This window comes from Musa acuminata, unplaced genomic scaffold (genome assembly GCF_036884655.1).
Source record: "Musa acuminata AAA Group cultivar baxijiao unplaced genomic scaffold, Cavendish_Baxijiao_AAA HiC_scaffold_1155, whole genome shotgun sequence".
Taxonomy (NCBI): domain Eukaryota; kingdom Viridiplantae; phylum Streptophyta; class Magnoliopsida; order Zingiberales; family Musaceae; genus Musa; species Musa acuminata.
Window position 1 is genome coordinate 36,807 of NW_027021367.1, and position 22,435 is coordinate 59,241.

Consider the following 22,435-nt stretch of genomic DNA (forward strand, 5'->3'; position numbering starts at 1 on the left):
ACAAAATTGGTCGGTGAACCACTATGAAATAATACCACCAAAAGGAAAAGAAGTACCACAAGAAGGGAATGAATAATTCAAACAAGAGAGACAACACGACCAAATACATCAATCTAATGCTTCCAGGTTTTGATGGATCAGCTTTTAAGCATACATCAGTGTGTGAATGACTCTTCCGTGCATGCAAACCAAGACACTTAAAAAGCTAGATATGACAAAAACAAAAGGCACTCTCCAAGAAAACAGAGGAATGCCTTGAAATTATTATTTTCTAAAAAGATCTTTCACCATCAATCTTCTTACCCCTTATTTTTCTAGAATAAGAAAGATCATTTTCAAGTTTGAATTTGTTCATTTGAAATATGGGCCATTATCTTCTACTTATTTTTAATATTTATTTATTTTATTTGAAATATGGGTTTTTTTTTATTTTCGTAATTAAGGCAACGCGAATCCTCTCTGCCCCTTGACTCGTCCAAACGAGGAACCGTAACTGCCACCCCTCAATCCCCCATCGCCTTCCCGCCCTTCGCGCTCAGACGCCAAACCCAAAATTAACCCCATCAGGTCATTCCCATTGATTTCTCACCACGCCCTTGCATCTCCATCTTCTGCTCTGTTATTTCTTCTTCCACCTGCCGCCCCCCAGCGGGCTTTAAACTGGCTGAGGGGATGCGATTGCCCTCCTTTTCATCCTCCTGATCCATTTTCTCCCACCCACCTCTCCGGTGGAGCAACGATTCAAGAAAGAAAGCAGAGCAAAGGAGAAGCCATTGTTGATCGTACCTTTTTCCTTGGGAAGTGGATTGAAAGATCGGGAGATGAAGCTATTTGTCGAGGCGCGGAGATGCAGCATTCTGGCGCCGAAGCGAGCCTGACACGCCTGTCCCACTTGCTCCGCAGGGTAAGCTCTTCTCTATTGGCTTCCGCGTGAATCACAACACATTTGGGCCAGATCTCAACACCAACAATGGTTCGATGATTAGGTCAAGAGAATAGACGGAGACAGAGATAGGCTGAGCGAGCAGGGGAGGGATAGAGGGCGTGGATCATCGAAATGATGGGGACAGGAACTAAGATGAAGGGTCTCCTCAAGGGCCTTCGCTACATCTCCCAGATCTTCGGTGAGTAGCTCTCTGCAACGACTCGCCTTCTCTCTTCCTCTCTCGTTCTTTTTGCTTTCACAGCGGCTTTATATGCTATTGGCCGGTCCGCCTGATGATGGTGATGACGTGTACTAGACGCCAAGGAAGAGGAGATGCAGATCGGCTACCCCACCGACGTAAAACACGTGGCGCACATTGGTTGGGACGGCCCCTCCGTCGGCTCCCCCAGCTGGGTAAGGGTAACTAACTCTGTTTCGCCATCTTTCTAACGCGGTCCCACCTTTCTCGCTTTCATCCTTCACCGTCTGGTCTTCATTTAACGGACGTCTCTGATCCGCCCGCATCAGATGAACGACTTCGGATCCGCCCAGCAGCCCGCCAATGAAGATGACGCTGCTGCCGCGGCCGGGCAACCCAAGCAGCCCACCTCAGGTTCGTTCCTGCACCACCCTCTTCCCTCCCTCTTTCCGACGGACGGCATGGCGATCTCACCGTGCACCTGCAAACCCCCACCTAGGCGGCGGATCCTCCCGAGACTCGGCGCTGCCACGACCCTCGCGGCGAATGGACTCCCCGGGACGCGACGGCTCGACCTCCAACCGGCACTCGCGCCGCAACAAGTCGTCCGGCGGATCCGACAGCCCGTCGCGGGAGCCCGTCGAGGGGGGGTCCAAGCACGGGAGGAAGCACCGCAGCACCGCCGGCGTCGTGGGTGACGAGCAGCCGGCGCCCGACGTGCCTGCCGTCCCCAAGCAGCCGCACCGCCGCAAGACCAAGGGATCTTCCTCGGCCAGCGGGGTGTCGACGAGGTCGTCGTCGAAGTTGAAGGCCGCGACCGCGTCGCAGTCGGAGTCCGGAGCTGAAGACGGGAAACCCAATCCGCAACCGTCCTCGCCACCCACGGTAGGAGAAGAGGAAGAGGAAGGAAAAGAAAAGGAAGGGCTTTGACATCTTTCCATCATCCATCCGTGAAGCCTCCTGCAATCTGCATCGATATATCGCGTGTACCGAAAAGGAGAAGAGAGGAAGAAGGAAGCAAACTTGATGTACCTTCAAATTTTCCATGCAACTTTCGATTGATCGCTGGATTTAGTTTTCTTTTTTTCATAAAGTAATAAATAAAAGGATCAAAACACGAGGAATGAATGGCGCAAATAAATGACATACAACGATTCCAATTGCAATGTAAAAACACTGGTTATAGTGTTTTCAGCAATATATGAAAACACTATAACGCATTACAAAAAATACTATAATATAATCTTGTTATACTATGTTATAATATTTTTCTTGATAATTTTTATAATATTATAATAAAAATATTATAATATTATTTTTGTACTACATTATAATGCTTTCATAGTATTATTGGTAACACTGTAGCATAGCATAAAAATACTATAACAAAATAGACATACCATATAAAAAGATATATAAAAAAAATAGATAATCGATTGTTAAATCAAGAGTGTTGAAAGGCGTTGTTTGAAAATTATGTAAATGATGGACACTTCCAAAACATAACTCAAGAAAATAGAATTTTCTCTTTCTCTCTCTCTCTCTCTCTCTCTCTCTCTCTCTATATATATATATATATATATATATATATATATATATATATATTTGTCAGGGTTTATCTTGATTTTATGTGTTTTTGCTTGTAAAAATACATATTCGTTACAGCGCTATAGTGCGATCGCTCACTGCGCCAAGCAAAATAACCCCAAAATAGCTCTGTTTTGATGTGTCATGGTCTATTTTCTATAAACTGTGGTTGTACATAAAATGTCAGTCATTTTAGCCCCCTAGAACCGCCCGGGTGACTAGATTGGGTTTCGGTATATTATCGGGTGTTGAATAATCTTCACAAGTTCGTACGTTAACTTGACGGGAACTTGCCTTCATGCCCAGCACTTGGTGAGCAATTGTTTGTAAACTTGTAATTGTTCGTTCTATCTTTTAAAGTGCTTACTGAATTGCTTGTAAAGCTTTATTTTTTGCAATACGTCAGGACTTGTTCATGCTCGTTTTTAATCTAATCAACTTTTAAACCTATACGAGATTATAATTAGGCTGATTCTTTACAGGCGCATATATCGCAAGGACATCTCATGACTTATGCAATCCCATCTATGTCTAAAGAGTTGACACAAGGGTGATTCATGACTTAAGTAACTTAAGCTAAGTTCATAACTTTACCGCAATGATACCTCATGGCTTATGCAATTTCAACTAAGTCATTAACATTATGGTATAATATATATATATATAAAATGAGCGGAGATATAAAGGGATTCGAACTCGACATGAATTCTTTTACTTTTTTGTGGAAAGAAAGAAAAATGTATTAGTTACGTGATAGATAGATTAAGTACAAAACTTGCAAACGTGGTTTCATTAAGGTCGACTCCCACGTGATTAGCTAAAATGGTTAATATGGGTTTATTGTCACCTTGATAGTGTTCGCAGCCATGAGAGACTAATTTTCAGCTTCCAAGGTACCTCCTCTTTGGAACCAAGTGTTGGTAGGACTCGAAAGAGACATGAATTAAACACATCCTAACGGAATCAGACTCGCTATCACTGTCTCATGCATCCTAGAAATTTTTAATTTTGTTTAAATATATATCATACATCATAATCAAATTAATGTTTTAAGCATCAATTATTATATTAAGCATGATAACGAAGATATGACACATAAACAAACATCTAACACATAATTTTTCATCTAATCAACACTCTAATCCTATTCAATAGGAGGGACCAAACCTACATGGCTAGGAGGCTAATAGTATGACACTAATGATACTGCCAATTCGGTCCTACAAGTGGCATTGACAATAAAATTAACTCGACTAGTTGTTACTTTGAATCTTTATATTTAACATATAATTTTATAGCTCATTGATGTAATTATTTCTCGTATATATCATAACCTCAGTTCAATACTCACCTGTCACTACAAAAATGTTCTATTCCTAATGTTATGATAGTCTCTCCAACCGAGTACATTTACTTCCACATAATCAATTTTCATGGGTGCAAGTACTATTTATAGAGTAATCATCGAGTCTCGTGGCGTCTCAACTTGAGATGAACCAAAAAATGAAGCTCGGTAGAATCTATACTAACAAAGCAAAAACAAGGATCAGCTTAGACAAGATAAATGACTAATACCACATTATCATCCTCATCAGTTAACAAAAAACCACGAAGACCAATCGCATCGACATGCATCAGCAGGCGATCCATCGGACGGTTCCGGTTCTCGTTCGACCACATCGGATTCGGGCCAGCTCGACTACGCCTTTGATGCGGCACATCGATTTGATCCATCGGCCGCTCGACCAAAGTGCGTATTCACGGACTCCTCCTAATGCCCACCCCGGAATACTAATAACAGATAATATTAGTCTTCCCTGCCAAAATTTGTTATTGTTCCTTGGAAGATAAGGATGAAGACGTCTTTACCAAGTGCTCCGTCGACGAGACAATCCCCTTGTGTTGGAATTGCTTGCCCCTTTTCCTTGAATCCTTCACGGATCGCAACCTCTTGGTAATCACATCATTAATTTACACTCGGGAAACTATCAACGACCCGATCGTGAGAATGTGTATCGATTTGGGGATCTGACGAAGACCTAATTGGCACGGTCGATCTTGAGGAAGATCCAACAGATCTTCTTGATTACTTCTGTTTTCTCTCGGTTTTGTTGATGGATGGAGTCATCAGGGCCTCAATTTTAGGGCCGTCACCCCCCTCCCCCGGTTGTGCTTTCTGCGCAACTTCTTGATCGATTAGCGGGCGGGGGAGACGGTTCCTGCGGGAATACCTTGCGGGGGAGCCTGATCGCAATTTGGGTTCGGGTAGTGGCGGTCAGATCAATTTGCTGTTTCTTGACCCCTTTTTGGCACCTGACTTAGCAAATTACTAGGTTCCTTTTCGATCTCTTTGTTGATCCAGCTGCCGCAAGTTGCCCTCCGATCCACCAGCCCTCTGACAGCAGGAGATCTGAACGGGCTCCGGCTCAAGAACTCGTGAGTCGATCGAGTAACTTGCGTCTTCCATGCCCTTTTGTTAGATTCTGTTTTACCTCGCTTTTTCTGTACTCATCTTCTGGCCAGCGTGCATATGATGTTCTAATTTGCATGTTGTTTTTTATTTTCATGATGTTTTGTATTTTACATTGATCTTGATCGATTATTTTGCTGATGAAAATCTAGTTTACAGTTGCAGGACTCCGAATTGGTTAGATCCAGATGATCGCACTATTTTACTAATTAATATAGGTTATCGAGGTTGTAGTTTCCAGGAGCATAGCAGTGGATGCAGGTTTGAACTTTGTGTAGCTTCTTTGTGGTAATTGTAACTGGACATCTTATGTAGGATCCTTTTTTGACCTTTTAAAGCTCAGGTCTGTTAGGATTTTAGCTACAAGTCTGTAACACTTTTTTGCTGTTTTTGATGCTAATTTGGTTCTCGATAGTTTAGATGACATGATCTAGACCTCTTGGTTCAGACTTTGATCATGTTTTAGATGCTTGTTTTGTCTTTATTAAATAACTCTAATGTCAGTTAAGACGTAACGTAACGCTTCAACATTTCCCTGCTGAATTGCAAACATCCCAATTTAATCTCGATATTGATAACTGAAATCAGTATTTAAGTTTTATGGAATCACAGCACTATTGTTCTTTGTTTGAACAACACATATTGCAAGGAAACATTGTAGCATGTGACATGATAAACAAATTTATCTTGTGATGCTCTTGAGATATGGACTTGACATTTCATCAAATTCAGTTGCTTAACTAACATTTCGCGTCATAATTTGATGTTTCTTTGGTTATCTTTGTGTCCGAATGATACCAAGTTTTGATCGAGTTACAGTGGTGAATTGGACATATAACAGGAAGTTAACTCTCATTATCTTCTCCTTTCTCTCTGCTCGTTCATCTATTTATCTTCCTTTTTTTTATATGCTCCAAGCAATTCAGTTTTCTGAAGGGGTTTCCATATGTATAGAAGAGCATTTGAGAATGCTTCTTGTGTAGATTCAGTATCAGTTTCAAGTAAAATTTTAGTATAAGCTATGGAGTAATTTGGGTTTCCTTGAGAGAAAACCACACTGAGGCCAAAATAAATTTTCTCCTTATTAATATTACTGCTATGTTGGTAAACATGTCAAAACTATTTTATGATCAAACTCTGACCTTTCAACTTCTATTATCCTAATCTTGATCAAGCATCTGGGATGTGTTCCCTTTTGTACATGGCATTTCTCTTTGGTCGTTCCAGTCATCTCTTTTAATTAAATTTATATTTTTCTGAAGAGTTCTCTCAACATGATTTTCAAACATTATATGTATGTATGTGTGTGTATATTTCAATTGTTTACATGAGTTATTTTACATAGGAATCTCTTTCAGTTATTTTATATTGTTTACATGTGTGTATATTCCAGAGCATTTTTGATGTTATATCTTCTCTTTCAGTATTAATGGGAGCAGAATGCATAGGATCCCAGATTAAAGATGACCTTGATGGAATACCTCCTGTGCCACCGGGTTTTGCCCCAATTACATTGTTCAACTTGCAGAAAGTTCACAGTGATCTTAAGGCTCCTGCAAATGCTTCTGATATGATAGAATGCATTGTAAGAGTTGATAATTCAAGAAACACACTGGAGAATGTGCAGGATGATGTTAAAGATATTATAAATCCCTCTGATCCAGTACAATGCACGATAAGAGATGAGAAATCAAGGAAGTCGCTTCGACACAGGCCCTCTGTGAACTACCGCCAGTTTGATAATAGCTCAGATGAAGAGTCTGACTATGAGCCTTTTGAGCGGGTTAGTAGTTATAGTTGATGGCTTTTTGACAAAGATAATCTGTGGATATGATGTACTTTTGGTTCTTAACTTCTTGTTTTGAACTTCGTATCTTGTTCTAAGGCCTTATCTTCTTTGGAGTATTTGTTTGCAATGTATTCTTGCATCTGCATGTGGTTTTTCTAACCTGTAGAAGCCACTTTGTTTCTTGTATAGGCTGTGCCTTCAGTTCGTTGTCTACCCAAAGGAGTTTTTCGAGGATGCAGCGAATGTGAAAATTGTCAGAAGGTAGTTGAATGTCATAATGCCTTTGCCAGCTTTGTTAAACAAGGATTGTATTTTTTTTATTTTTTGAGCAAAGTGATTACCAAATCTATTAATAGGTTACAGCAAGATGGCGTCCGCAAGATGCTTGTAGGCCTGTCCTCGATGAAGCTCCTGTATTTTATCCAACTGAAGAGGTTCATATTATCTATTTGCATCTGAAGCATCTATGCTTAATAGTTTAGACTTTAATTTGTGCAATTTTTCATGTTTCTGGATTGTCTGGGTTTTGTGATTAGGAGTTTAAAGATACCCTCAAATATATTGCAAGCATACGCCCAAGTGCAGAACCTTATGGAATTTGTCGAATTGTTCCACCCTCTTCTTGGAGACCCACCTGCCTTCTTAAGGAGAAGGATGTATGGGAAAATTCAAAATTTGCTACTAGAATCCAACAGGTGAATAAGCTTCAAAATCGTGATTCTTTGAAGAAGAGTGGTAAAAATCATAGCATTATGAGGAGGAAAAGGAGAAAAATTTTTAAAGCAGGGGATAAAAATGATGAGAATAAGGTAGAAGCTGATTATTATGGATACTTTAATGGCACTGAGAGGTTTGGATTTGTACCTGGCCCAGACTTCACTCTAGAGTCATTTCAGAAGTACGCAGATGATTTCAAGAAGCAGTTTTTCTCCAGAAATCCAGATTTTGTCCTGGGGCCTTGCCAACAAGAACCATCTGTGGAAGATATTGAAGGCGAATATTGGCGGATAGTAGAGAGACCAACTGAAGAGATTGAGGTACTGCTAGTATTCTATCCTTGTATATACCAGCTACCACTACCATTTGCTTGTCCAAATGCAAATCATTCATCAAATCCAATTCACAATGATCAAATCTGTTAATCACTGATATGCCCTTTCTTCCTTTTTTTGACTCTCGGCACAAATTGTAATATCTAAATGGTAGAACCAAAAGGTTGTGTCTTACTTTATGAGAATGGTCTTTTACTATTGTGCTGTAGAGAAACGATCATCGACAGATTCTTATTAGCATAGTGTTTATCTGCAGTTAGATCACTATTAATTATTTTTGGTCATGATTACAAAATCTGCGTCCATCTAACTTAAATAGCAAATGTACTCTTGCAGGTGCTTTATGGTGCTGATGTGGACACTGGAGTTTTTGGTAGCGGTTTTCCTAGATCATCATCCTCTGTAAAGATCTCTGAATTAGAGGATCAGTATATGAATTCTGGTTGGAATTTGAACAACTTTCCTCGGCTTCCAGGCTCTGTGCTTTCCTTTGAAAGTGGCGATATCTCTGGTGTTCTGGTGCCATGGTTGTATGTAGGAATGTGTTTTTCCTCCTTTTGTTGGGTAAGATGTTTCTCCATATCATCATTTGGCAAATCTGGTGTTTAACATGTAAAACTTAGAGCTTTTTTTTTGTTGGAGAATTTGATGTTTCAATAAACATGCGTGAATACAAATAGTTTAATCATAAGTTTCCACTTGAAGTATAATTGATGTTATTCTTGCTAGCAGCATGTGGAAGATCATCATCTATACTCATTAAATTATATGCACTGGGGTGCGCCAAAGATTTGGTACGGAGTTCCAGGAAAATATGCCTCAAAATTGGAGGAAGCTATGAAGAAGCATCTACCAGAATTATTTGAAGAACAACCAGACTTGCTTCACAATCTTGTATGGATGTTTTTGTATATCTTTCTTCTAGTGATAGTGCTCTATTCTTTGCCATTGTTGGATGCATGATTTATCTAAAAAATAGTTAACTGAAAAAGTACTCCAGGCAGCTCTTGCGAGTGCTTGAACCTTCCACCTTGGCACCTAATTTACACTTTTGTTGTTCAATCAACCAGAGTTTTTCTTTTTTGACCAATTCTTCTTTTGCAGGTAACACAATGCTCACCTTCATTGCTAGGATTGGAAGGTGTACCTGTCTACCGCTGTGTTCAGAATGCTGGAGAGTTTGTTCTCACTTTCCCTCGGGCATATCATTCAGGATTCAATTCTGGATTCAATTGTGCAGAGGCTGTAAATGTGGCTCCTGTTGATTGGTTGCCTCATGGTCAGCATGCTGTAGAGCTTTATCGTGAACAGGGACGCAAAATATCAATATCCCATGACAAATTATTGCTAGGAGCTGCAAGAGAAGCTGCTAGAGCTCAGTGGAATATCTTATTCCTGAGGAAAAACACCTCAGATAATTTAAGATGGAAAAATTTCTGTGGTTCTGAAGGCATACTGGCAAAGGCACTTAAGGTAAACTTAAATCTCTATTGTTTACTATGTTGTTTTATAAAAAAAAAATTAGAAACTAACTTCTTTGTTGAATAGGAACGGATTGAATTGGAACGTGTAAGAAGAGAATTTCTTTGTTCATCTCAGTCAGGAAAAATGGACTCTAGCTTTGATGTTAACAGTGAAAGGGAATGTGTTATTTGCCACTATGATTTACATCTTTCTGCTGCTAAATGTCAGTGTTCGCCTGACAAATTTGCTTGTCTGATTCATGCAAAACAGCTTTGCTCATGTGCTTGGACCATGAGGTTATTTTTATTCCGTTATGAGATTAGTGAATTGAATGTCTTGCTAGATGCCTTAGGAGGAAGGTTGAGTGCAGTCCATAGGTGGGGCCTTTTTGATCTTGGGTTAAGTTTGAGTTCTCATGTTACTAAAGAGAAAGCACAGGAGTCCAAGCAGGTCTTTGTGACTAATAAAGAAGGAAGAACAAACAAGGACAGTGTACTGGCAGACCAAAAAATTACAACTGGTGATGCAAAGCACAGTTTGTCCAAAGAATCTGGTGTGTCAAATCTACAACAGTTGGAAGAACCGAAGGAAAGAAATAGAAGAACAAATAATGCAGCTAATTTAGCATGCACAAATGATGACGATTGTTCCCTACTGCAAACTAAATCCACAAATCTGTCTGTTGCATCAGATCCTTGTTTTACAGTTGGTGGTCTACATTACAGATCAGGGTATAGGAGTGCAAATGCAATGACGGCAGCCTCTTCAGATCCTCATTGTTCTATGGATGGCACTTTGAAGACAACTTTGTTGCAAACCAATTCTAATGGATTGGTTGAGATAAAGTACATAAGTGATGCTAAACTTGCCAACACTGAGCCACAAACCATTCCACCATCTGGTGAAAGGAACATTATTTCACTAGGTGATGTTGTTGCTAAAGATGCAAACAAATTGCTTTCAGATAAAATGAGGGAAGAGCAGTCCGTTAAATGCTCTGAAACAGTGTCCAGGTTGATGAATTGCGAAGACAAGGCGACATCTTGCAGTCCTCACAAGGATCAAGATCTTGTAACGCCACAAACTAATGCATCCTTGATGAGTGAAAAAGAGATTGATATGCAGCCTCTGGTGCAGGTATCTAGTGATAGTTTAAACTCTACATTTCTAGATTTCAAGGACCAGAAAGAAGCAACTCTTGAAAATGTCTCCAAACTGCCAGACCAATGGTTGTATAGATTCTCTCCTGAAAAAACAGTTGAATGCGCTAAATCTGCCAGTTCATCCATTGCAAGACCAAAGACAGATCTTTTTTCTGTAAAAGAAACATGTGATGGTGATGTTACAAAAGTTTATCTTCAAAATCCCCAATCTGCAAGTGGCAAACAAAATTCTGAAAGCAAACAAGGGAAAGTTGAATCAAATCCTGAGTGTAATTTGGTGGTTAGAGGAAATCTAGTTACTACCAGTCAATCTTATCCACAGAACTGTCCTGACAGATACAACCGTCAACAGAAGGGCCCTCGCATCGCCAAGGTGGTGCGAAGAGTTAATTGCAATGTTGAGGCTTTAGAATATGGTGTTGTGCTTTCTGGAAAATTATGGTCCACTAGCCAAGCCATATTCCCAAAAGGTAACTTTGCTAGTTACTGAATGATGCATCAATAATTGAGGTATCTCAGAAATTGTACCATTTCACTGGATCAATAATGGCCAATGTTCTAATTATACTTCCTCGTATGTGTTTTGACTATTTTGTTGCAGTTAAACGTAATGTGCAATTTTGTTTTTTGTTTTGTCATATACAATCCCACAAAACTGACCACTGCAGATTTGCCGCTAAAGAAACATCCGAATTCAACATTACATTGTAAACCCAGAGTATTCATATCAAGACCCGTAGCTGGCATCTAACCCTAGTTTGCATGGGTTAAGTGGTATCTAAACCTCTAAAGGCTTCAGTAACCTGATATCTTTTGAGAGGCTTAGATCGAAAATGAGAACTTTGTATTAGGGCCTTCTTGATACAGTGATTTAGCTTAAATGCCTCAACAAGTTTTAGGAAAACCTACTGAGATGTGAAGAAGTTTATCAAAGGATGCAGTTGGTATCTTAAATACATGAAGACTTTTTGATACCGATAGGCCTTTTCGTTATTGCAAAGTTACAAGGGTGCTGCTGCACTTTGATAGGTAGGGCAGATCCTAATTAGTCAATTCTGAAAGGTTATGATCTCAAGGAAATCCATCTTTATCAGTGTTATTAAATGCTTGCCTAAGGCTCACGGAGGCCAAGGCCGTTATCTTGTTGCTCTCCGCAACTGAAGTTCATTGACTCCATTAAGGTGCACCTAAAGCACAGGCTTATGTGCCTTACTGGAAAAAGCATGGCTCCCAATAGTTGTGCTTTGTGATGCCACTGGATTTGCTTCATGAAGATAAGCGTATGAAATGGTTTGTTATATTGTTTAATCTATTAGGATTTTGATTGTTGGGATTATAAGATACTAACAAATGAACATTTACCTTTCTGCTTCACTTTTCCAAAGACAAGAAACCAATATTTTTTATGCTGTTGTTGCTTGTCACCCTTTTTCTTGTCTTCTCTTCCTTCTTTTACTTTTTCGATCTTCTATTTGCTATTGTACTGCCACTGTATTTGATTGGCTTACCCACCCCTCTTCTGCTTCATTTTGTTTTTGCTGTTTTGTTGTGTTTATATTTCTCTCATGTTGATTTTGTTTTCTTTACTTATGTTGCTGCTCACTACTGCTTTTTGTATTTTTCTATTGCATTGTTGTAGTAGTTTTCTTTTTTCTTCCAATATATGAACCTAATGTTTATGTTTATGTTTGTTTTTATGCTTTTATATTCATTGTACCATTTGAATATGAGCTAATTGCCAAAATTAAAATCACAACTAATTACATATCATTGAATAGTAGATAAGTATCGTTTTGTAGTGTGGAATTTTCTATAATAGTGTATTCAATTATTATTGTCATCTTGAGTCCACCTTGTTATCAACATGGCGTGCATCTGATGTGCCTTGCAGCACATTTGTGTGCTGCAAGAGATCTTAGTACCTTAGGGTACATTGAGCTTTTGATAACTTCTCTTTTTATCGGCTTTAGTGTTTTCTATTTTCTTGCTTCAGCAGTTGAATAACTCTTCATTTTCAATACAGGATTTAGAAGTCGGGTTCGATACTTGAGTGTCCTAGATCCAACACAAATGTGCTACTACATATCCGAAATTTTGGATGCTGGACTGCTCGGGCCTCTTTTTATGGTGATTAAGCGTTTGTTGCTCTTACTTTGCATTGTAGTTGATGTTTTTGTGCATTAACAAAGTTACATGGACTTCTATCATGTTCTGTTATACTGCTGCGAATGCATATTTCTCTTACAGTTATGGTGAGCCTGTAAATTAGACAAACTGCTACACTTGCAGGGCCAAGAATACCTTTTACTATGAATGTCAGTTTACCTCACGTATAGAAGAAGAAGCAATATCAATATTTCTGATTATTATTTTGGTATTAAGAGATAGTTTGCCACAATTGAACTGATTGAGTAATCTCAGGAAAAGAATATTTCTGCATGGTCATAAGTCTGATCATACTTGTTGGCTGAATTTTCTTGCTTCTGTTCACAACTTCACATCATATCTCTTGGAATATTTTATATTGACTCATGTTTTCTTCGTAAATGACTTATTTTTAATGCACTAATTCCTACTTTAACATTTCTGCACCTTTATTCTTCTCCTGAAATCACATCAATTAATCATCCAACCTGCCTTTTAATCATAAGGCTTCTCTGATCTTAAAAACATTATAAATCTGTTATTCTCAAAGAGAAGTTTTATTAGAGAAGTGTCAACATTCCATGATGGCCTATCCATGTTGCCCTGTTTAAAATTTTATGTAGGCACTGCATGAATCATAGTTCAGAACTAGTTACTCCATTGTGTAATTACATCCACTTTTGTCTTCCTGGGACTTCAGGTTGTTGTTGAGCAATGTCCAAGCGAAGTATTCATCCATGTTTCTGCCACAGAGTGTTGGAACATGGTGAGAGAGAAGGTGAATGATCAAATTAGGAAACATCATAGTATGGGAAGGCCAAGCCTTCCCCCGTTACAGCCTCCAGGATCCCTTGATGGTTTCGAAATGTTTGGTTTATCATCACCGATGATCATTCAGGTCAGTATACTTTGGTACAATGTTTTTCTCATAGTGCATTCTTATTCCTATCAGATTAGATCTGAATATCTATCACATTTTTGGTAATGATCTAACCAAATAGAAGTTCAATTTCAAGAATTTTTTCCCTTTCTAGTCACATTTTTTCCAGTTTGACAGTGGGATGAATGTACAACTTGGTTAAGGACGCATTTCTGAATAAAATTATTGGCTTTGGATCATGGACACATTTAACCAGACCATTTATGAAATAGCTTGCACATTTGGTTGTAGACTTTGTCTCACCTAATTTCTCCAAAAATCTCATGCAAGATTTGGTATATTTTAGATGTCTTTTATATTGTTATTATAGTTAGCAAACTGAGGAAATTAATTGTAATGTACATATAAAAAACAACAAAATAGTAAAAAAAGAAAAGAAAAAAGAAAGTAGAATCCTTAACTTGACATTGGTAAATTTCACACTTTGACTTGACATATATTAGATGTCATTCAAATACTTAGTACTGATAGTCCTTGACCCATCGATGTTTGTATTGGGATCATTTCAAATAATTTAATATGGATACATACAGATATGTGATAGACACATCTGTCATATCTGGCTCGGCTCCAATTACATACGGAAACATGTTTGGATGAATATCATTTGACCCTCTTGCACCCCTACGTCTCATTTGGTCAAAACTAGGACCAACAAAACCTTTACGTGATTCTGATTATGTTCCTGACCTTTTATTTGCTTTCAAGAATCATGTGCACACGCCCCCAGTCAGAAGGTATGGCTTAAATTATATGCTATTAGCACATTAAAGCTGGCAATTAGCTATATGGTCATCAATCATTTTCGGGTTCTTGGTTGAATGAAAATGACTATCAGGTTTTTATCAACCATGTTTTATCCGTCAATCTTGGGACACAATGTGATGCTACCTTTGTCTAATAATTAGTGCTTACTATTTGATTCATCCATGTTGAGCTCCACCACTTTTGACTGTTTCCATCTTTCTTGAGAGTGTGTAGTCTCAGTCTGAAACTCTCTTCTAAATGTTTACTTTTAAATCCAGGTGATCGAGGCGCTAGATCGAAATTTTGTCTGCACAGAGTACTGGAGATCGCGACCGAAGCCTCCAGCGGCAGATGCTCATGTGAGTTCCACCAAGGATCAGCAAGGAGTCGAAGAAACTCCATGCTCCGCTGACTCCCATCTGGCCCTTAGGGGTCTCTTCAAGAAGGCCAATCGAGAGGAGCTGCATGCTTTACAAACAATGCTCAACGGCAACAGGCCAAACGACTCAAATCAAGAACTCATGCAGGCCCTGGATGAGGAAATCAAGAGCCGCTGAGGACGATCAGAGCTTTCGACCAGTCAAGAACCCTTAGGAACGTGGAGCTTTCTTTGTGTGGCCTCGATTTGTAAGGGCTCGACACTCACGTTTTGGTAACAGCTTGCATGGTAGGTTGTAGATATCACCTCATTCTTTTCAACACAAGATTCCACTGCCATTCTTCACACTTCTACTTTCCTGGTGGGTTGTTGTGTAAGCTGTTCCTCGTGTGTTAGCAGCTGCCTTCGTCTCACCTCTGTATTTGTATTTCTTTCTAAACCAAGACAAGAGAGTTAGCGAAGACGAAAGAAAAGGAAAAGGAAAAAAAAAAAAAGAGAAGGCAGCCGCCCTGAGAGCTAAAGGCTTCTCCTCCGCCTCCATGGCTCGTCGTCCCAAAGTGAAGGACGGAACAGGCACCCACCCACATGCATCCTCGCCCTCATTCAGTTATTCAAGCACTTGTTGTGTTGAGGTGGATCGTCTTCGTCTTCGCCATGATAAACGAACGTAGGTACGTGCGTTGTCTGCAGAGCCAAACGCCAAAATAAGGACATGAGCCATGGACGTAACAGGAATAAGGAAAGGAATGGGCGGGGCCGGAGGATCAGCTGCCCACTACCACTTTGGTTGGCTTACATGGATGAACCAAATGTACACCACCACCGTTTCTTTGGTTAACTTAAGCACACCAATAAGAGTCGTTTATCCACTCGTAGTATTATATAATAGGAAAAATGTGTTAATTAAAGTTTACAATTAAGGAGGACACCTGCTGCGTCTGCTCACAGGAAAGGATGGTTCATCTGCGGACCAAATTCAAATCTCCTTAGTCGTAGGAAGTGCTCGTGAAATTGTTGGAGTAATGCTCATTGGTCATCTTGCCAATGGATGCACATCCCAACGCCCTTTTCCCCGTCGCAAATTCCCCCCTCCCCCCTGTCAGCGTCATCTGTCAACACACTGCCAACCTCTCTCGCTCTCTCTCTTCCTCACAGAAACACCTTTCACGCTCTCCCGGAAAATTGAAGGTCAGCCACACTCGCAGTCTCACGTCTTCACCTTTACTTCTCTATCTTCTGAGACTACAGATATGAGATCCACCAATCCTAAAGGACTTACCGTGTTCTCTCTCTACCATTATCCACCAGCAGAAAAAGAGGAATAGGCGAGCAGGATCAAGTGAGACAAGTCTTTCAAGGTTCCATATCCCCTCCACATATCTCATTTGTGATCACATCAGTATACCTCTCCTTCCTCCAAAGAGCACGTTACACCTCTCCATATCTATATCTGGCTGTTGTTCTTAGAAGATCTTATCTTCCACACTTCCACATCGCTTTTGGCAGATCCGAATGCTGCAGCAGGACCACACTTCTCTCTCTCTCTCTCTCTCTCTCTCTCTCTCTCTCTCTCTCTCTCTCTCTCTCTCTCTCTCTCTCTCTCTCTCTCTCTGTTTGCTCGATCGAATGATTAGTGTCATGATTCAAACATCATTTTCTGTACATGCAGAACTACCAAACAGGTACTGCATCACATAGATCAGAACTACCACCGAGTTCCACGCTATCATGGACATGATCCCCAACCCTGACAAACCTTCCTCCTCCGACAGCTGCGTCGCTGGCCCCAACTCCTTCCCCGCTGCCACCGCCCCGTCGCCGAGCCGGTACGAGTCGCAGAAGCGGCGAGACTGGAACACGTTCTGCCAGTATTTGAAGAACCACCAGCCACCGTTATCACTGTCGCGGTGCAGCGCCGCCCACGTGCTCGAGTTCCTGCGCTACCTGGACCAGTTCGGCAAGACCAAGGTCCACACTCCGGCGTGCCCCTTCTTTGGCTTCCCCAACCCACCCGCCCCATGCCCTTGCCCCCTCCGCCAGGCGTGGGGATCCCTTGACGCCCTCACTGGCCGCCTCCGTGCCGCATTCGAGGAGAATGGTGGCTCGCACGAAGCCAACCCCTTCGGTGCACGAGCTGTCAGACTCTACCTCCGCGAGGTCCGCCAGTTGCAGGCAAAGGCTCGCGGCATCAGCTACGACAAGAAGCGCAAGAAGCCACCACGGACGACGCCTTCGCCCCCGCAACATCATCACAACCCTCACAGCCCACCATCCGGCACCACTGCAGCTGCCTAATCCCCACCATTCGAAGTACTATTATCTATACCTCTCGACCTCATATGATGTGCATGCCATTGCCTTCAGTAGAGTTGCTAATATGAACCATATGTTCCTGCTAACATGAAGGGTAGCATACTGTTACCACTACTAGCATGAGTATTGGTGGTAGAGCCCTGTGCCTTGAACTGATAGTTCATCGTGTACCTTTTCCTTTGAGTGAAAGCCAGTTAGTTCATCATGTACTTGAAATCTATCTCAGCCACAGCAGGTATTGGATTTTGGACACCGTCTTGGAGCTTCTCTTCTCAATCTACCTGTTTCTCCTTATGGTCGTAAAGCAGTAAGCAGATGCTCACGAGTAGCTGCAAGGTGTTCCATCATCCACATGGTTGGTCAATGTTTGATATGGAAAACATTGTTGGAGCAACCTTTTCTGCTGTTTCGATTTTACTACTAATCTTGAGAGTCGTTCGTATGGGTGGGGTGTTGCCGGGCATTATCTTTTGTTTTGGCTTCTTTTACTGGATATGGAGGATGAAAGGACTTGACCTTTGGGAGTATGGTCTTCTCAACTGTGTCTTATCACGACTGTTTGGTTTCACCATTTTTGTTGCAGAGCAAGTAACTGGTCGCTCTAATTGCCATAGGATTCTCCCATGTCTTTACATTCCTCACAGAAAAGATAACAAGAGGTACTTTGTCCTCTCCACCACAATCCTTGTATTGTTTTCTTTCCATGATGTAGCGATTAGACCTCAATATTTCTTATTTGTCTTTGAGTGATGATATAACATCAGAAGATTGTGGTCGCTCTAATTGCCATAGGATTCTCCCATGTCTTTACATTCCTCACAGAAAAGATAACAAGAGGTACTTTGTCCTCTCCACCACAATCCTTGTATTGTTTTCTTTCCATGATGTAGCGATTAGAGCTCAATATTTCTTATTTGTCTTTGAGCGATGATATAACATCAGAAGATTGTTGCAGTATTGCTATATTCATCAAAAACTTCTTCTTCTTCTTCTTCTTCTTCTTCTTCTTCTTCTTCTCTCTCTCTGCTTTTTGAGGAAAGTAAACATCATCACCTGCCCGTGTCAAAGAAAGCTAATACTCTAACATCAATAGGGAATATAGATTCATATATAAGCCTTCTATTTACTTTCCCTCTTCAGTTTTATACTTCATTTATTAATGGCCTCTTAACATTTTTTTCCTCATGAGTATTTATGACATCGATAATGAATATAAAATCTTCTTCTATATTTTCTTTTTCTCCACATATTTCACATAATCACTCTGCTCAATCCCCATGGAATAATATGGTTTAAGTCTTCACATTTATTGATGATCACTTGGTAGTGACTAAGACAAACCTTGTCAGGTTTCTCTTAGTTGGTTGACTGATAGCATGCTCTGGAATTTCTTTATATCTGACAATTAATTTGATATCCGTAGAGAAATTAAGACAACTGCATGCATAGGTTTTAGATCAAGGTCTCAAATAATTGAGGTAGAAGCTAATAAGCATTCTTAATGCTCATCATTTTAAACCACTGACTGTTAAATAGAAATTCTAAGGTTGATGATCTTTATAAAAGTTATATTAATGCTTGGGATATTGTTGCATTTAAAATAAGTACATTACATATATAGTCCTAAGACTCATCCCACAACCCAACAGATAAAAGTATATTACAAAGTCTCAAATAAATTCGAGAATAGACAAACATATGTTGGTATTCCAACTTTCTTCCTTTTTCGAGAGGTTATATGAAAGAGAAACGAGTACGTTTTGTGGGTTGAAATAAAGAATAAACAGATGTTTGTCGGTATTTTAGCTTTTTTTTTCCTCTTTTGAGGATCTTCATGAAAGAGAATTCAGTACCCCTTGGAGGGTACTGAATTCTTGAATAGAACAATCCTTCGAGGGTCGATTTAAAAAAGAATTTAATACTCATTAAAGGATCGATTTAAAACAATCGAATATTTGAATAGAACAATTCCTCGAGGGTCGATTTAAAAAAGAATTTAGTACTCTTTCATCATGAATATCTAAATAGGATAAATCATCCTGGAACAAAATAATTAGCATTAGGCTTAGTTAATTGGAATATGTATTATCCATGTGAGCTCTTCTAATTGAGAAAATCCATAGACATGGGATGAAGAGAAATGTTCATCTATTTTCTTTAGTTATGTCTATCTAGTCTAGGTTTACATTTCATGAAGAACACAACTATATTCCACACTAGGCTTTTGATGCATTACCATGCTATCATCGACGTTGCTTTCATCAAGATCTATGCCTTCACTGCACCATAGGATGTCAAACAGGTATTTAGAATTGCACATGAATTGTTCGTGGCATCCACTTGTTCTTTCTTTTTGTTCTTCAAGAATTGACATCATGGGCTTTCTAACTCTATGAAAATGAGTAGTGATTATTCATCGAATCAAGATTTTTTAGGTTATTATGTAAAAAAATAATATTATTAGAAAATTCTAAAAATAAAAGCATTTCTCGAAAAAAAATCACAAATAATTGTTTTTCTAAAAATTGGTCGAAAATTACCAATGGATGAAGGATTTGCCTATGCAATTATGTTACTCCTTGTCATCATGACTCCTTTGTAGCTCATTTTATCCAAGATAGATAGCAGAGATTGTGTAATTAATAGGGCTTCTATCGTAGTTTATGATATTAACTTTTATCCAAAATTGTTTTCACGCTTATTTTCTAATTCCAAAACACCAACATATTAAAATAAACCAAATCAAAAATATGCCAAAAGGTGTCATTAATTTAGTCTCTCAGTCTTTACTTACACGCTGAATCTTCAACATGTTTCCAACAGTTGTACATCATGCCTTGGTGATACACATGTGTTCATTGTGGATATGATATGCATGGATGGCACATCATCCCTGTGAAGGCAGTAAGCTGTTGTGCATGTTGCGTCGCAGATAACAACGTGCGTGCAGTAAACCTACAACTGTGGTTGCTGTGTTTGGCTTAGCAGATCATACAAGGGGATGGTGGGCTTGCTCTTCGACCTGTAGAACACTCGCTTCTTCTTGAACGTCCTGTTCTCCACGGTCAGCACCACCTTCCCCGGCTCGCTGATGTAGAAGGAGTTCCTGATGCACTCCTCCGGCTTCTTCTCGTTCTGGATCAAGATCTTGTACGAGCCCTCATCTTCCGGGATGAACTCCTCCCTGTAGTTCACGTCCCATCCCACCACCGTGATGTCCCAAACGACAGTCACCCCTGGCTGCATGCCCGCCGCCAAAGGGCATGAGATCAAAGGCAACGGAATTGTCAGTGGGGATCAATGGATCGATCCTACCTCCAGTATGGGGATTTCGATGCGTCCGATTCCTCCGCCTCTGATCACCAACTCCGACGCTCGTTCGTTTTCAGCTGAGAACTCGTCGTCGTCCTCCCCCCTTCTCAGGCCACCGTACTGCACCGGTATGTTCTCCGGGGACATGAACCTGTCAGGGGAGTGCTGTGAGACGCAGGGGCGGATTTAAGTACTAAGTGTGGTGGTAGAAGGCCTGCGTACTTGAGAAGCGTTTCCGTGACTTTGGCGGGCCTGGCGAAGATGAACTTGCTCCTTGTTCTTGGAGTGATGAAGGGAGAGAAGAGTGCATGGTAAGCGTAGTAGCGGAAGGAGACGTTCAAGAATATCTGCAAACAAGAACGGGAACGAAATCAAACACTTAAATCCTACTCTAATTCGATCGAATTGTTTATGGACTTACGTTCTTTGCGACGAACTCGGGATAGTTGTCCTGCATAATGGAGACGATCTCTCTGGTGGCGCTGCGGAGCTCCCTCATGCCCGGCCTCAGCGAGTCCTTGAAGTCGATGATGTGAAGCATCGCCGCCGCTCCACTAGGCTTCAGGCTCATCTGCTTGATTCCCTGCTCCATCAGTTGCACTCTCCAGCGGAGGAACTTCTCCTGCCGCTCCTCGTCGCCGAAGGTCTGCCGGTACACGTCCTTGTCCTTGAACACGCCGTAGATGTTGTAGCATACCGGGTGGCCTTCTCTGTCTCTGCCGTCAATGTATGCTGCACTCTTGAGGTGCGGCGGTGGCGGCTGCGGCGGCGCTGCGTCAGCGCCACCTTCCCCCTCCATCATCCCGTCGACGCCGAAGTCTCTTCTCCATCTCAGCGTCCTCCCGATCATGTCCAACGCCTCGGCGGCCTTGAACTCCCTGGCTCGGAGGAACTTGAGGAGGATCACGTCGGTGCTCTCGTGCTTTCTGCTCGGCAACAGCGGAACGCCCCACAAAGAGACGTCGCTCAGATCCTCCTCCGCCTCCTCTGCCTTCACGCACGAGGAGTTCACCGAACAAGAGTTGGCAACACGGGTCTTGCTCCTCTCGTGGCGATGGGAAGGGTGGTGGAGGAGCTGACCAGCCGCGATGGCGTCTTCCAGCATTGTCCTCAGTTCAAGCAGCGCTTTCTTCTCACTGGATTTGAGGTTTTCCGGCACCGTGGTCTCGTCGTCCGTGACGACCACATCCGTGGTGTCGCCCATGGAGGACGAGGAGGAGGAGGATGAGGGGGAGGGGGAGAGCTGCAGTTCCATGATGGATGGATCGATCGATCAGTACTTGACGGCGGTGGTGGTGGCGCGGAGGTGAGGGTGGAATGGGATGGAGGTGGGGAGGGGGAAGAAGACCATGGGATTAGTGACCTCAGGAGCTGCAGAGATTGATGGGTGGTGAAGGGGCAACACAGCTCGGCATCCGCCTGTTTATTAGGGGATGGAAGAGGAAGGAACAGTTTGACCTGGTCAAATCATGAACGACGAGGGAGACAAATCAATTTGTGGTGGTGGGCTGGCGATTATATATGTGCACATATAATATAAGGGATAGCTTTTCTAAGGCATCCTCCACGTAAGCTCGCTTAGTTTAGGAGATCGATGCAGCAGGAAAAGATATATATATAAAGGGAACCTAATGATGACTCAATGATTTCATTATATCACCTCTTTGCCTTGTTTTCTTTAGGACAACAACCGACAAGAAGTTGATAATGTTACTTATCTTTCCATATCCTTTGAAATATAAGGAAAAAAAATTTCCTTGTCACTCAGCATGTTAAAAAAAGAAAGTCTATATATATGTACATATATGTATATATATATATACATATGTATATATGTATATATATATATATATGTACATATATATATTTACATATATATATATACATACATATATGTATGTATGTATATACATGTATATATATATATATGTATGTATATATCTATATATA

At 40.9% G+C, this 22,435-nt stretch overlaps 4 protein-coding genes across 8 annotated transcripts; 3 read left to right on the forward strand and 1 right to left on the reverse strand.

The window, feature by feature from the left end:
• The first annotated feature begins 516 nt into the window (after positions 1–516).
• On the forward strand, positions 517–2,212 carry LOC103977489 (CRIB domain-containing protein RIC5-like). Its single transcript, XM_065179915.1, has 5 exons — positions 517–904; positions 987–1,124; positions 1,242–1,339; positions 1,454–1,538; positions 1,624–2,212. The coding sequence occupies exons 2-5, from the start codon at positions 1,058–1,060 to the stop codon at positions 2,052–2,054; spliced, it is 681 nt and encodes a 226-aa protein (XP_065035987.1). The 5' UTR covers positions 517–904; positions 987–1,057; the 3' UTR covers positions 2,055–2,212.
• A 2,304-nt stretch (positions 2,213–4,516) lies between these two features.
• Positions 4,517–15,207, forward strand: LOC103999994 (lysine-specific demethylase JMJ703). 5 transcript variants are annotated; one of them, XM_065179911.1, is made up of 13 exons: positions 4,517–5,160; positions 5,341–5,442; positions 6,606–6,964; positions 7,160–7,231; positions 7,327–7,404; positions 7,507–8,007; positions 8,359–8,586; positions 8,755–8,916; positions 9,127–9,495; positions 9,571–11,119; positions 12,673–12,776; positions 13,495–13,692; positions 14,760–15,207. In XM_065179911.1, the coding sequence occupies exons 3-13, from the start codon at positions 6,611–6,613 to the stop codon at positions 15,036–15,038; spliced, it is 3,894 nt and encodes a 1,297-aa protein (XP_065035983.1). In that variant the 5' UTR covers positions 4,517–5,160; positions 5,341–5,442; positions 6,606–6,610; the 3' UTR covers positions 15,039–15,207. The 5 variants fall into 5 exon arrangements, with proteins under 5 accessions (XP_065035983.1, XP_018683816.2, XP_009420302.2 ...); XM_018828271.2 differs by having other exon boundaries at positions 4,517–5,147; positions 5,341–5,469; XM_009422027.3 differs by having other exon boundaries at positions 4,517–5,147.
• An 844-nt stretch (positions 15,208–16,051) lies between these two features.
• LOC135671751 (protein G1-like4) lies at positions 16,052–17,357 on the forward strand. Its single transcript, XM_065179914.1, has one exon. The coding sequence runs from the start codon at positions 16,589–16,591 to the stop codon at positions 17,153–17,155; it is 567 nt and encodes a 188-aa protein (XP_065035986.1). The 5' UTR covers positions 16,052–16,588; the 3' UTR covers positions 17,156–17,357.
• Positions 17,358–19,938: 2,581 nt separating this feature from the next.
• LOC135671748 (patellin-4-like) lies at positions 19,939–21,976 on the reverse strand. The gene is made up of 4 exons (XM_065179909.1): positions 20,907–21,976; positions 20,708–20,832; positions 20,489–20,636; positions 19,939–20,413 (listed from the first exon to the last, which is right to left on the reverse strand). Exons 1-4 carry the CDS (start codon positions 21,738–21,740, stop codon positions 20,129–20,131), a joined length of 1,392 nt encoding a protein of 463 aa, XP_065035981.1. The 5' UTR covers positions 21,741–21,976; the 3' UTR covers positions 19,939–20,128.
• Positions 21,977–22,435: the final 459 nt, after the last annotated feature.

Excerpts from the sequence above, each read along its gene's own strand:
- LOC135671751 (XM_065179914.1), top strand. The coding sequence starts at position 16,589 with ATGGACATGATCCCCAACCCTGACAAACCTTCCTCCTCCGACAGCTGC.
- LOC135671748 (XM_065179909.1), bottom strand. The coding sequence starts at position 21,740 with ATGGAACTGCAGCTCTCCCCCTCCCCCTCATCCTCCTCCTCCTCGTCC. Across the intron at positions 20,833-20,906 it reads CCGAGTTCGTCGCAAAGAAC|ATATTCTTGAACGTCTCCTT; the intron begins GTAAGTCCATAA and ends TCTTGTTTGCAG. Across the intron at positions 20,414-20,488 it reads TCGAAATCCCCATACTGGAG|CCAGGGGTGACTGTCGTTTG; the intron begins GTAGGATCGATC and ends GCGGGCATGCAG.
- LOC103977489 (XM_065179915.1), top strand. The coding sequence starts at position 1,058 with ATGATGGGGACAGGAACTAAGATGAAGGGTCTCCTCAAGGGCCTTCGC. Across the intron at positions 1,125-1,241 it reads CTACATCTCCCAGATCTTCG|ACGCCAAGGAAGAGGAGATG; the intron begins GTGAGTAGCTCT and ends GACGTGTACTAG. Across the intron at positions 1,340-1,453 it reads CCGTCGGCTCCCCCAGCTGG|ATGAACGACTTCGGATCCGC; the intron begins GTAAGGGTAACT and ends CGCCCGCATCAG.
- LOC103999994 (XM_065179911.1), top strand. The coding sequence starts at position 6,611 with ATGGGAGCAGAATGCATAGGATCCCAGATTAAAGATGACCTTGATGGA. Across the intron at positions 7,232-7,326 it reads AATGTGAAAATTGTCAGAAG|GTTACAGCAAGATGGCGTCC; the intron begins GTAGTTGAATGT and ends ATCTATTAATAG. Across the intron at positions 8,917-9,126 it reads CAGACTTGCTTCACAATCTT|GTAACACAATGCTCACCTTC; the intron begins GTATGGATGTTT and ends CTTCTTTTGCAG.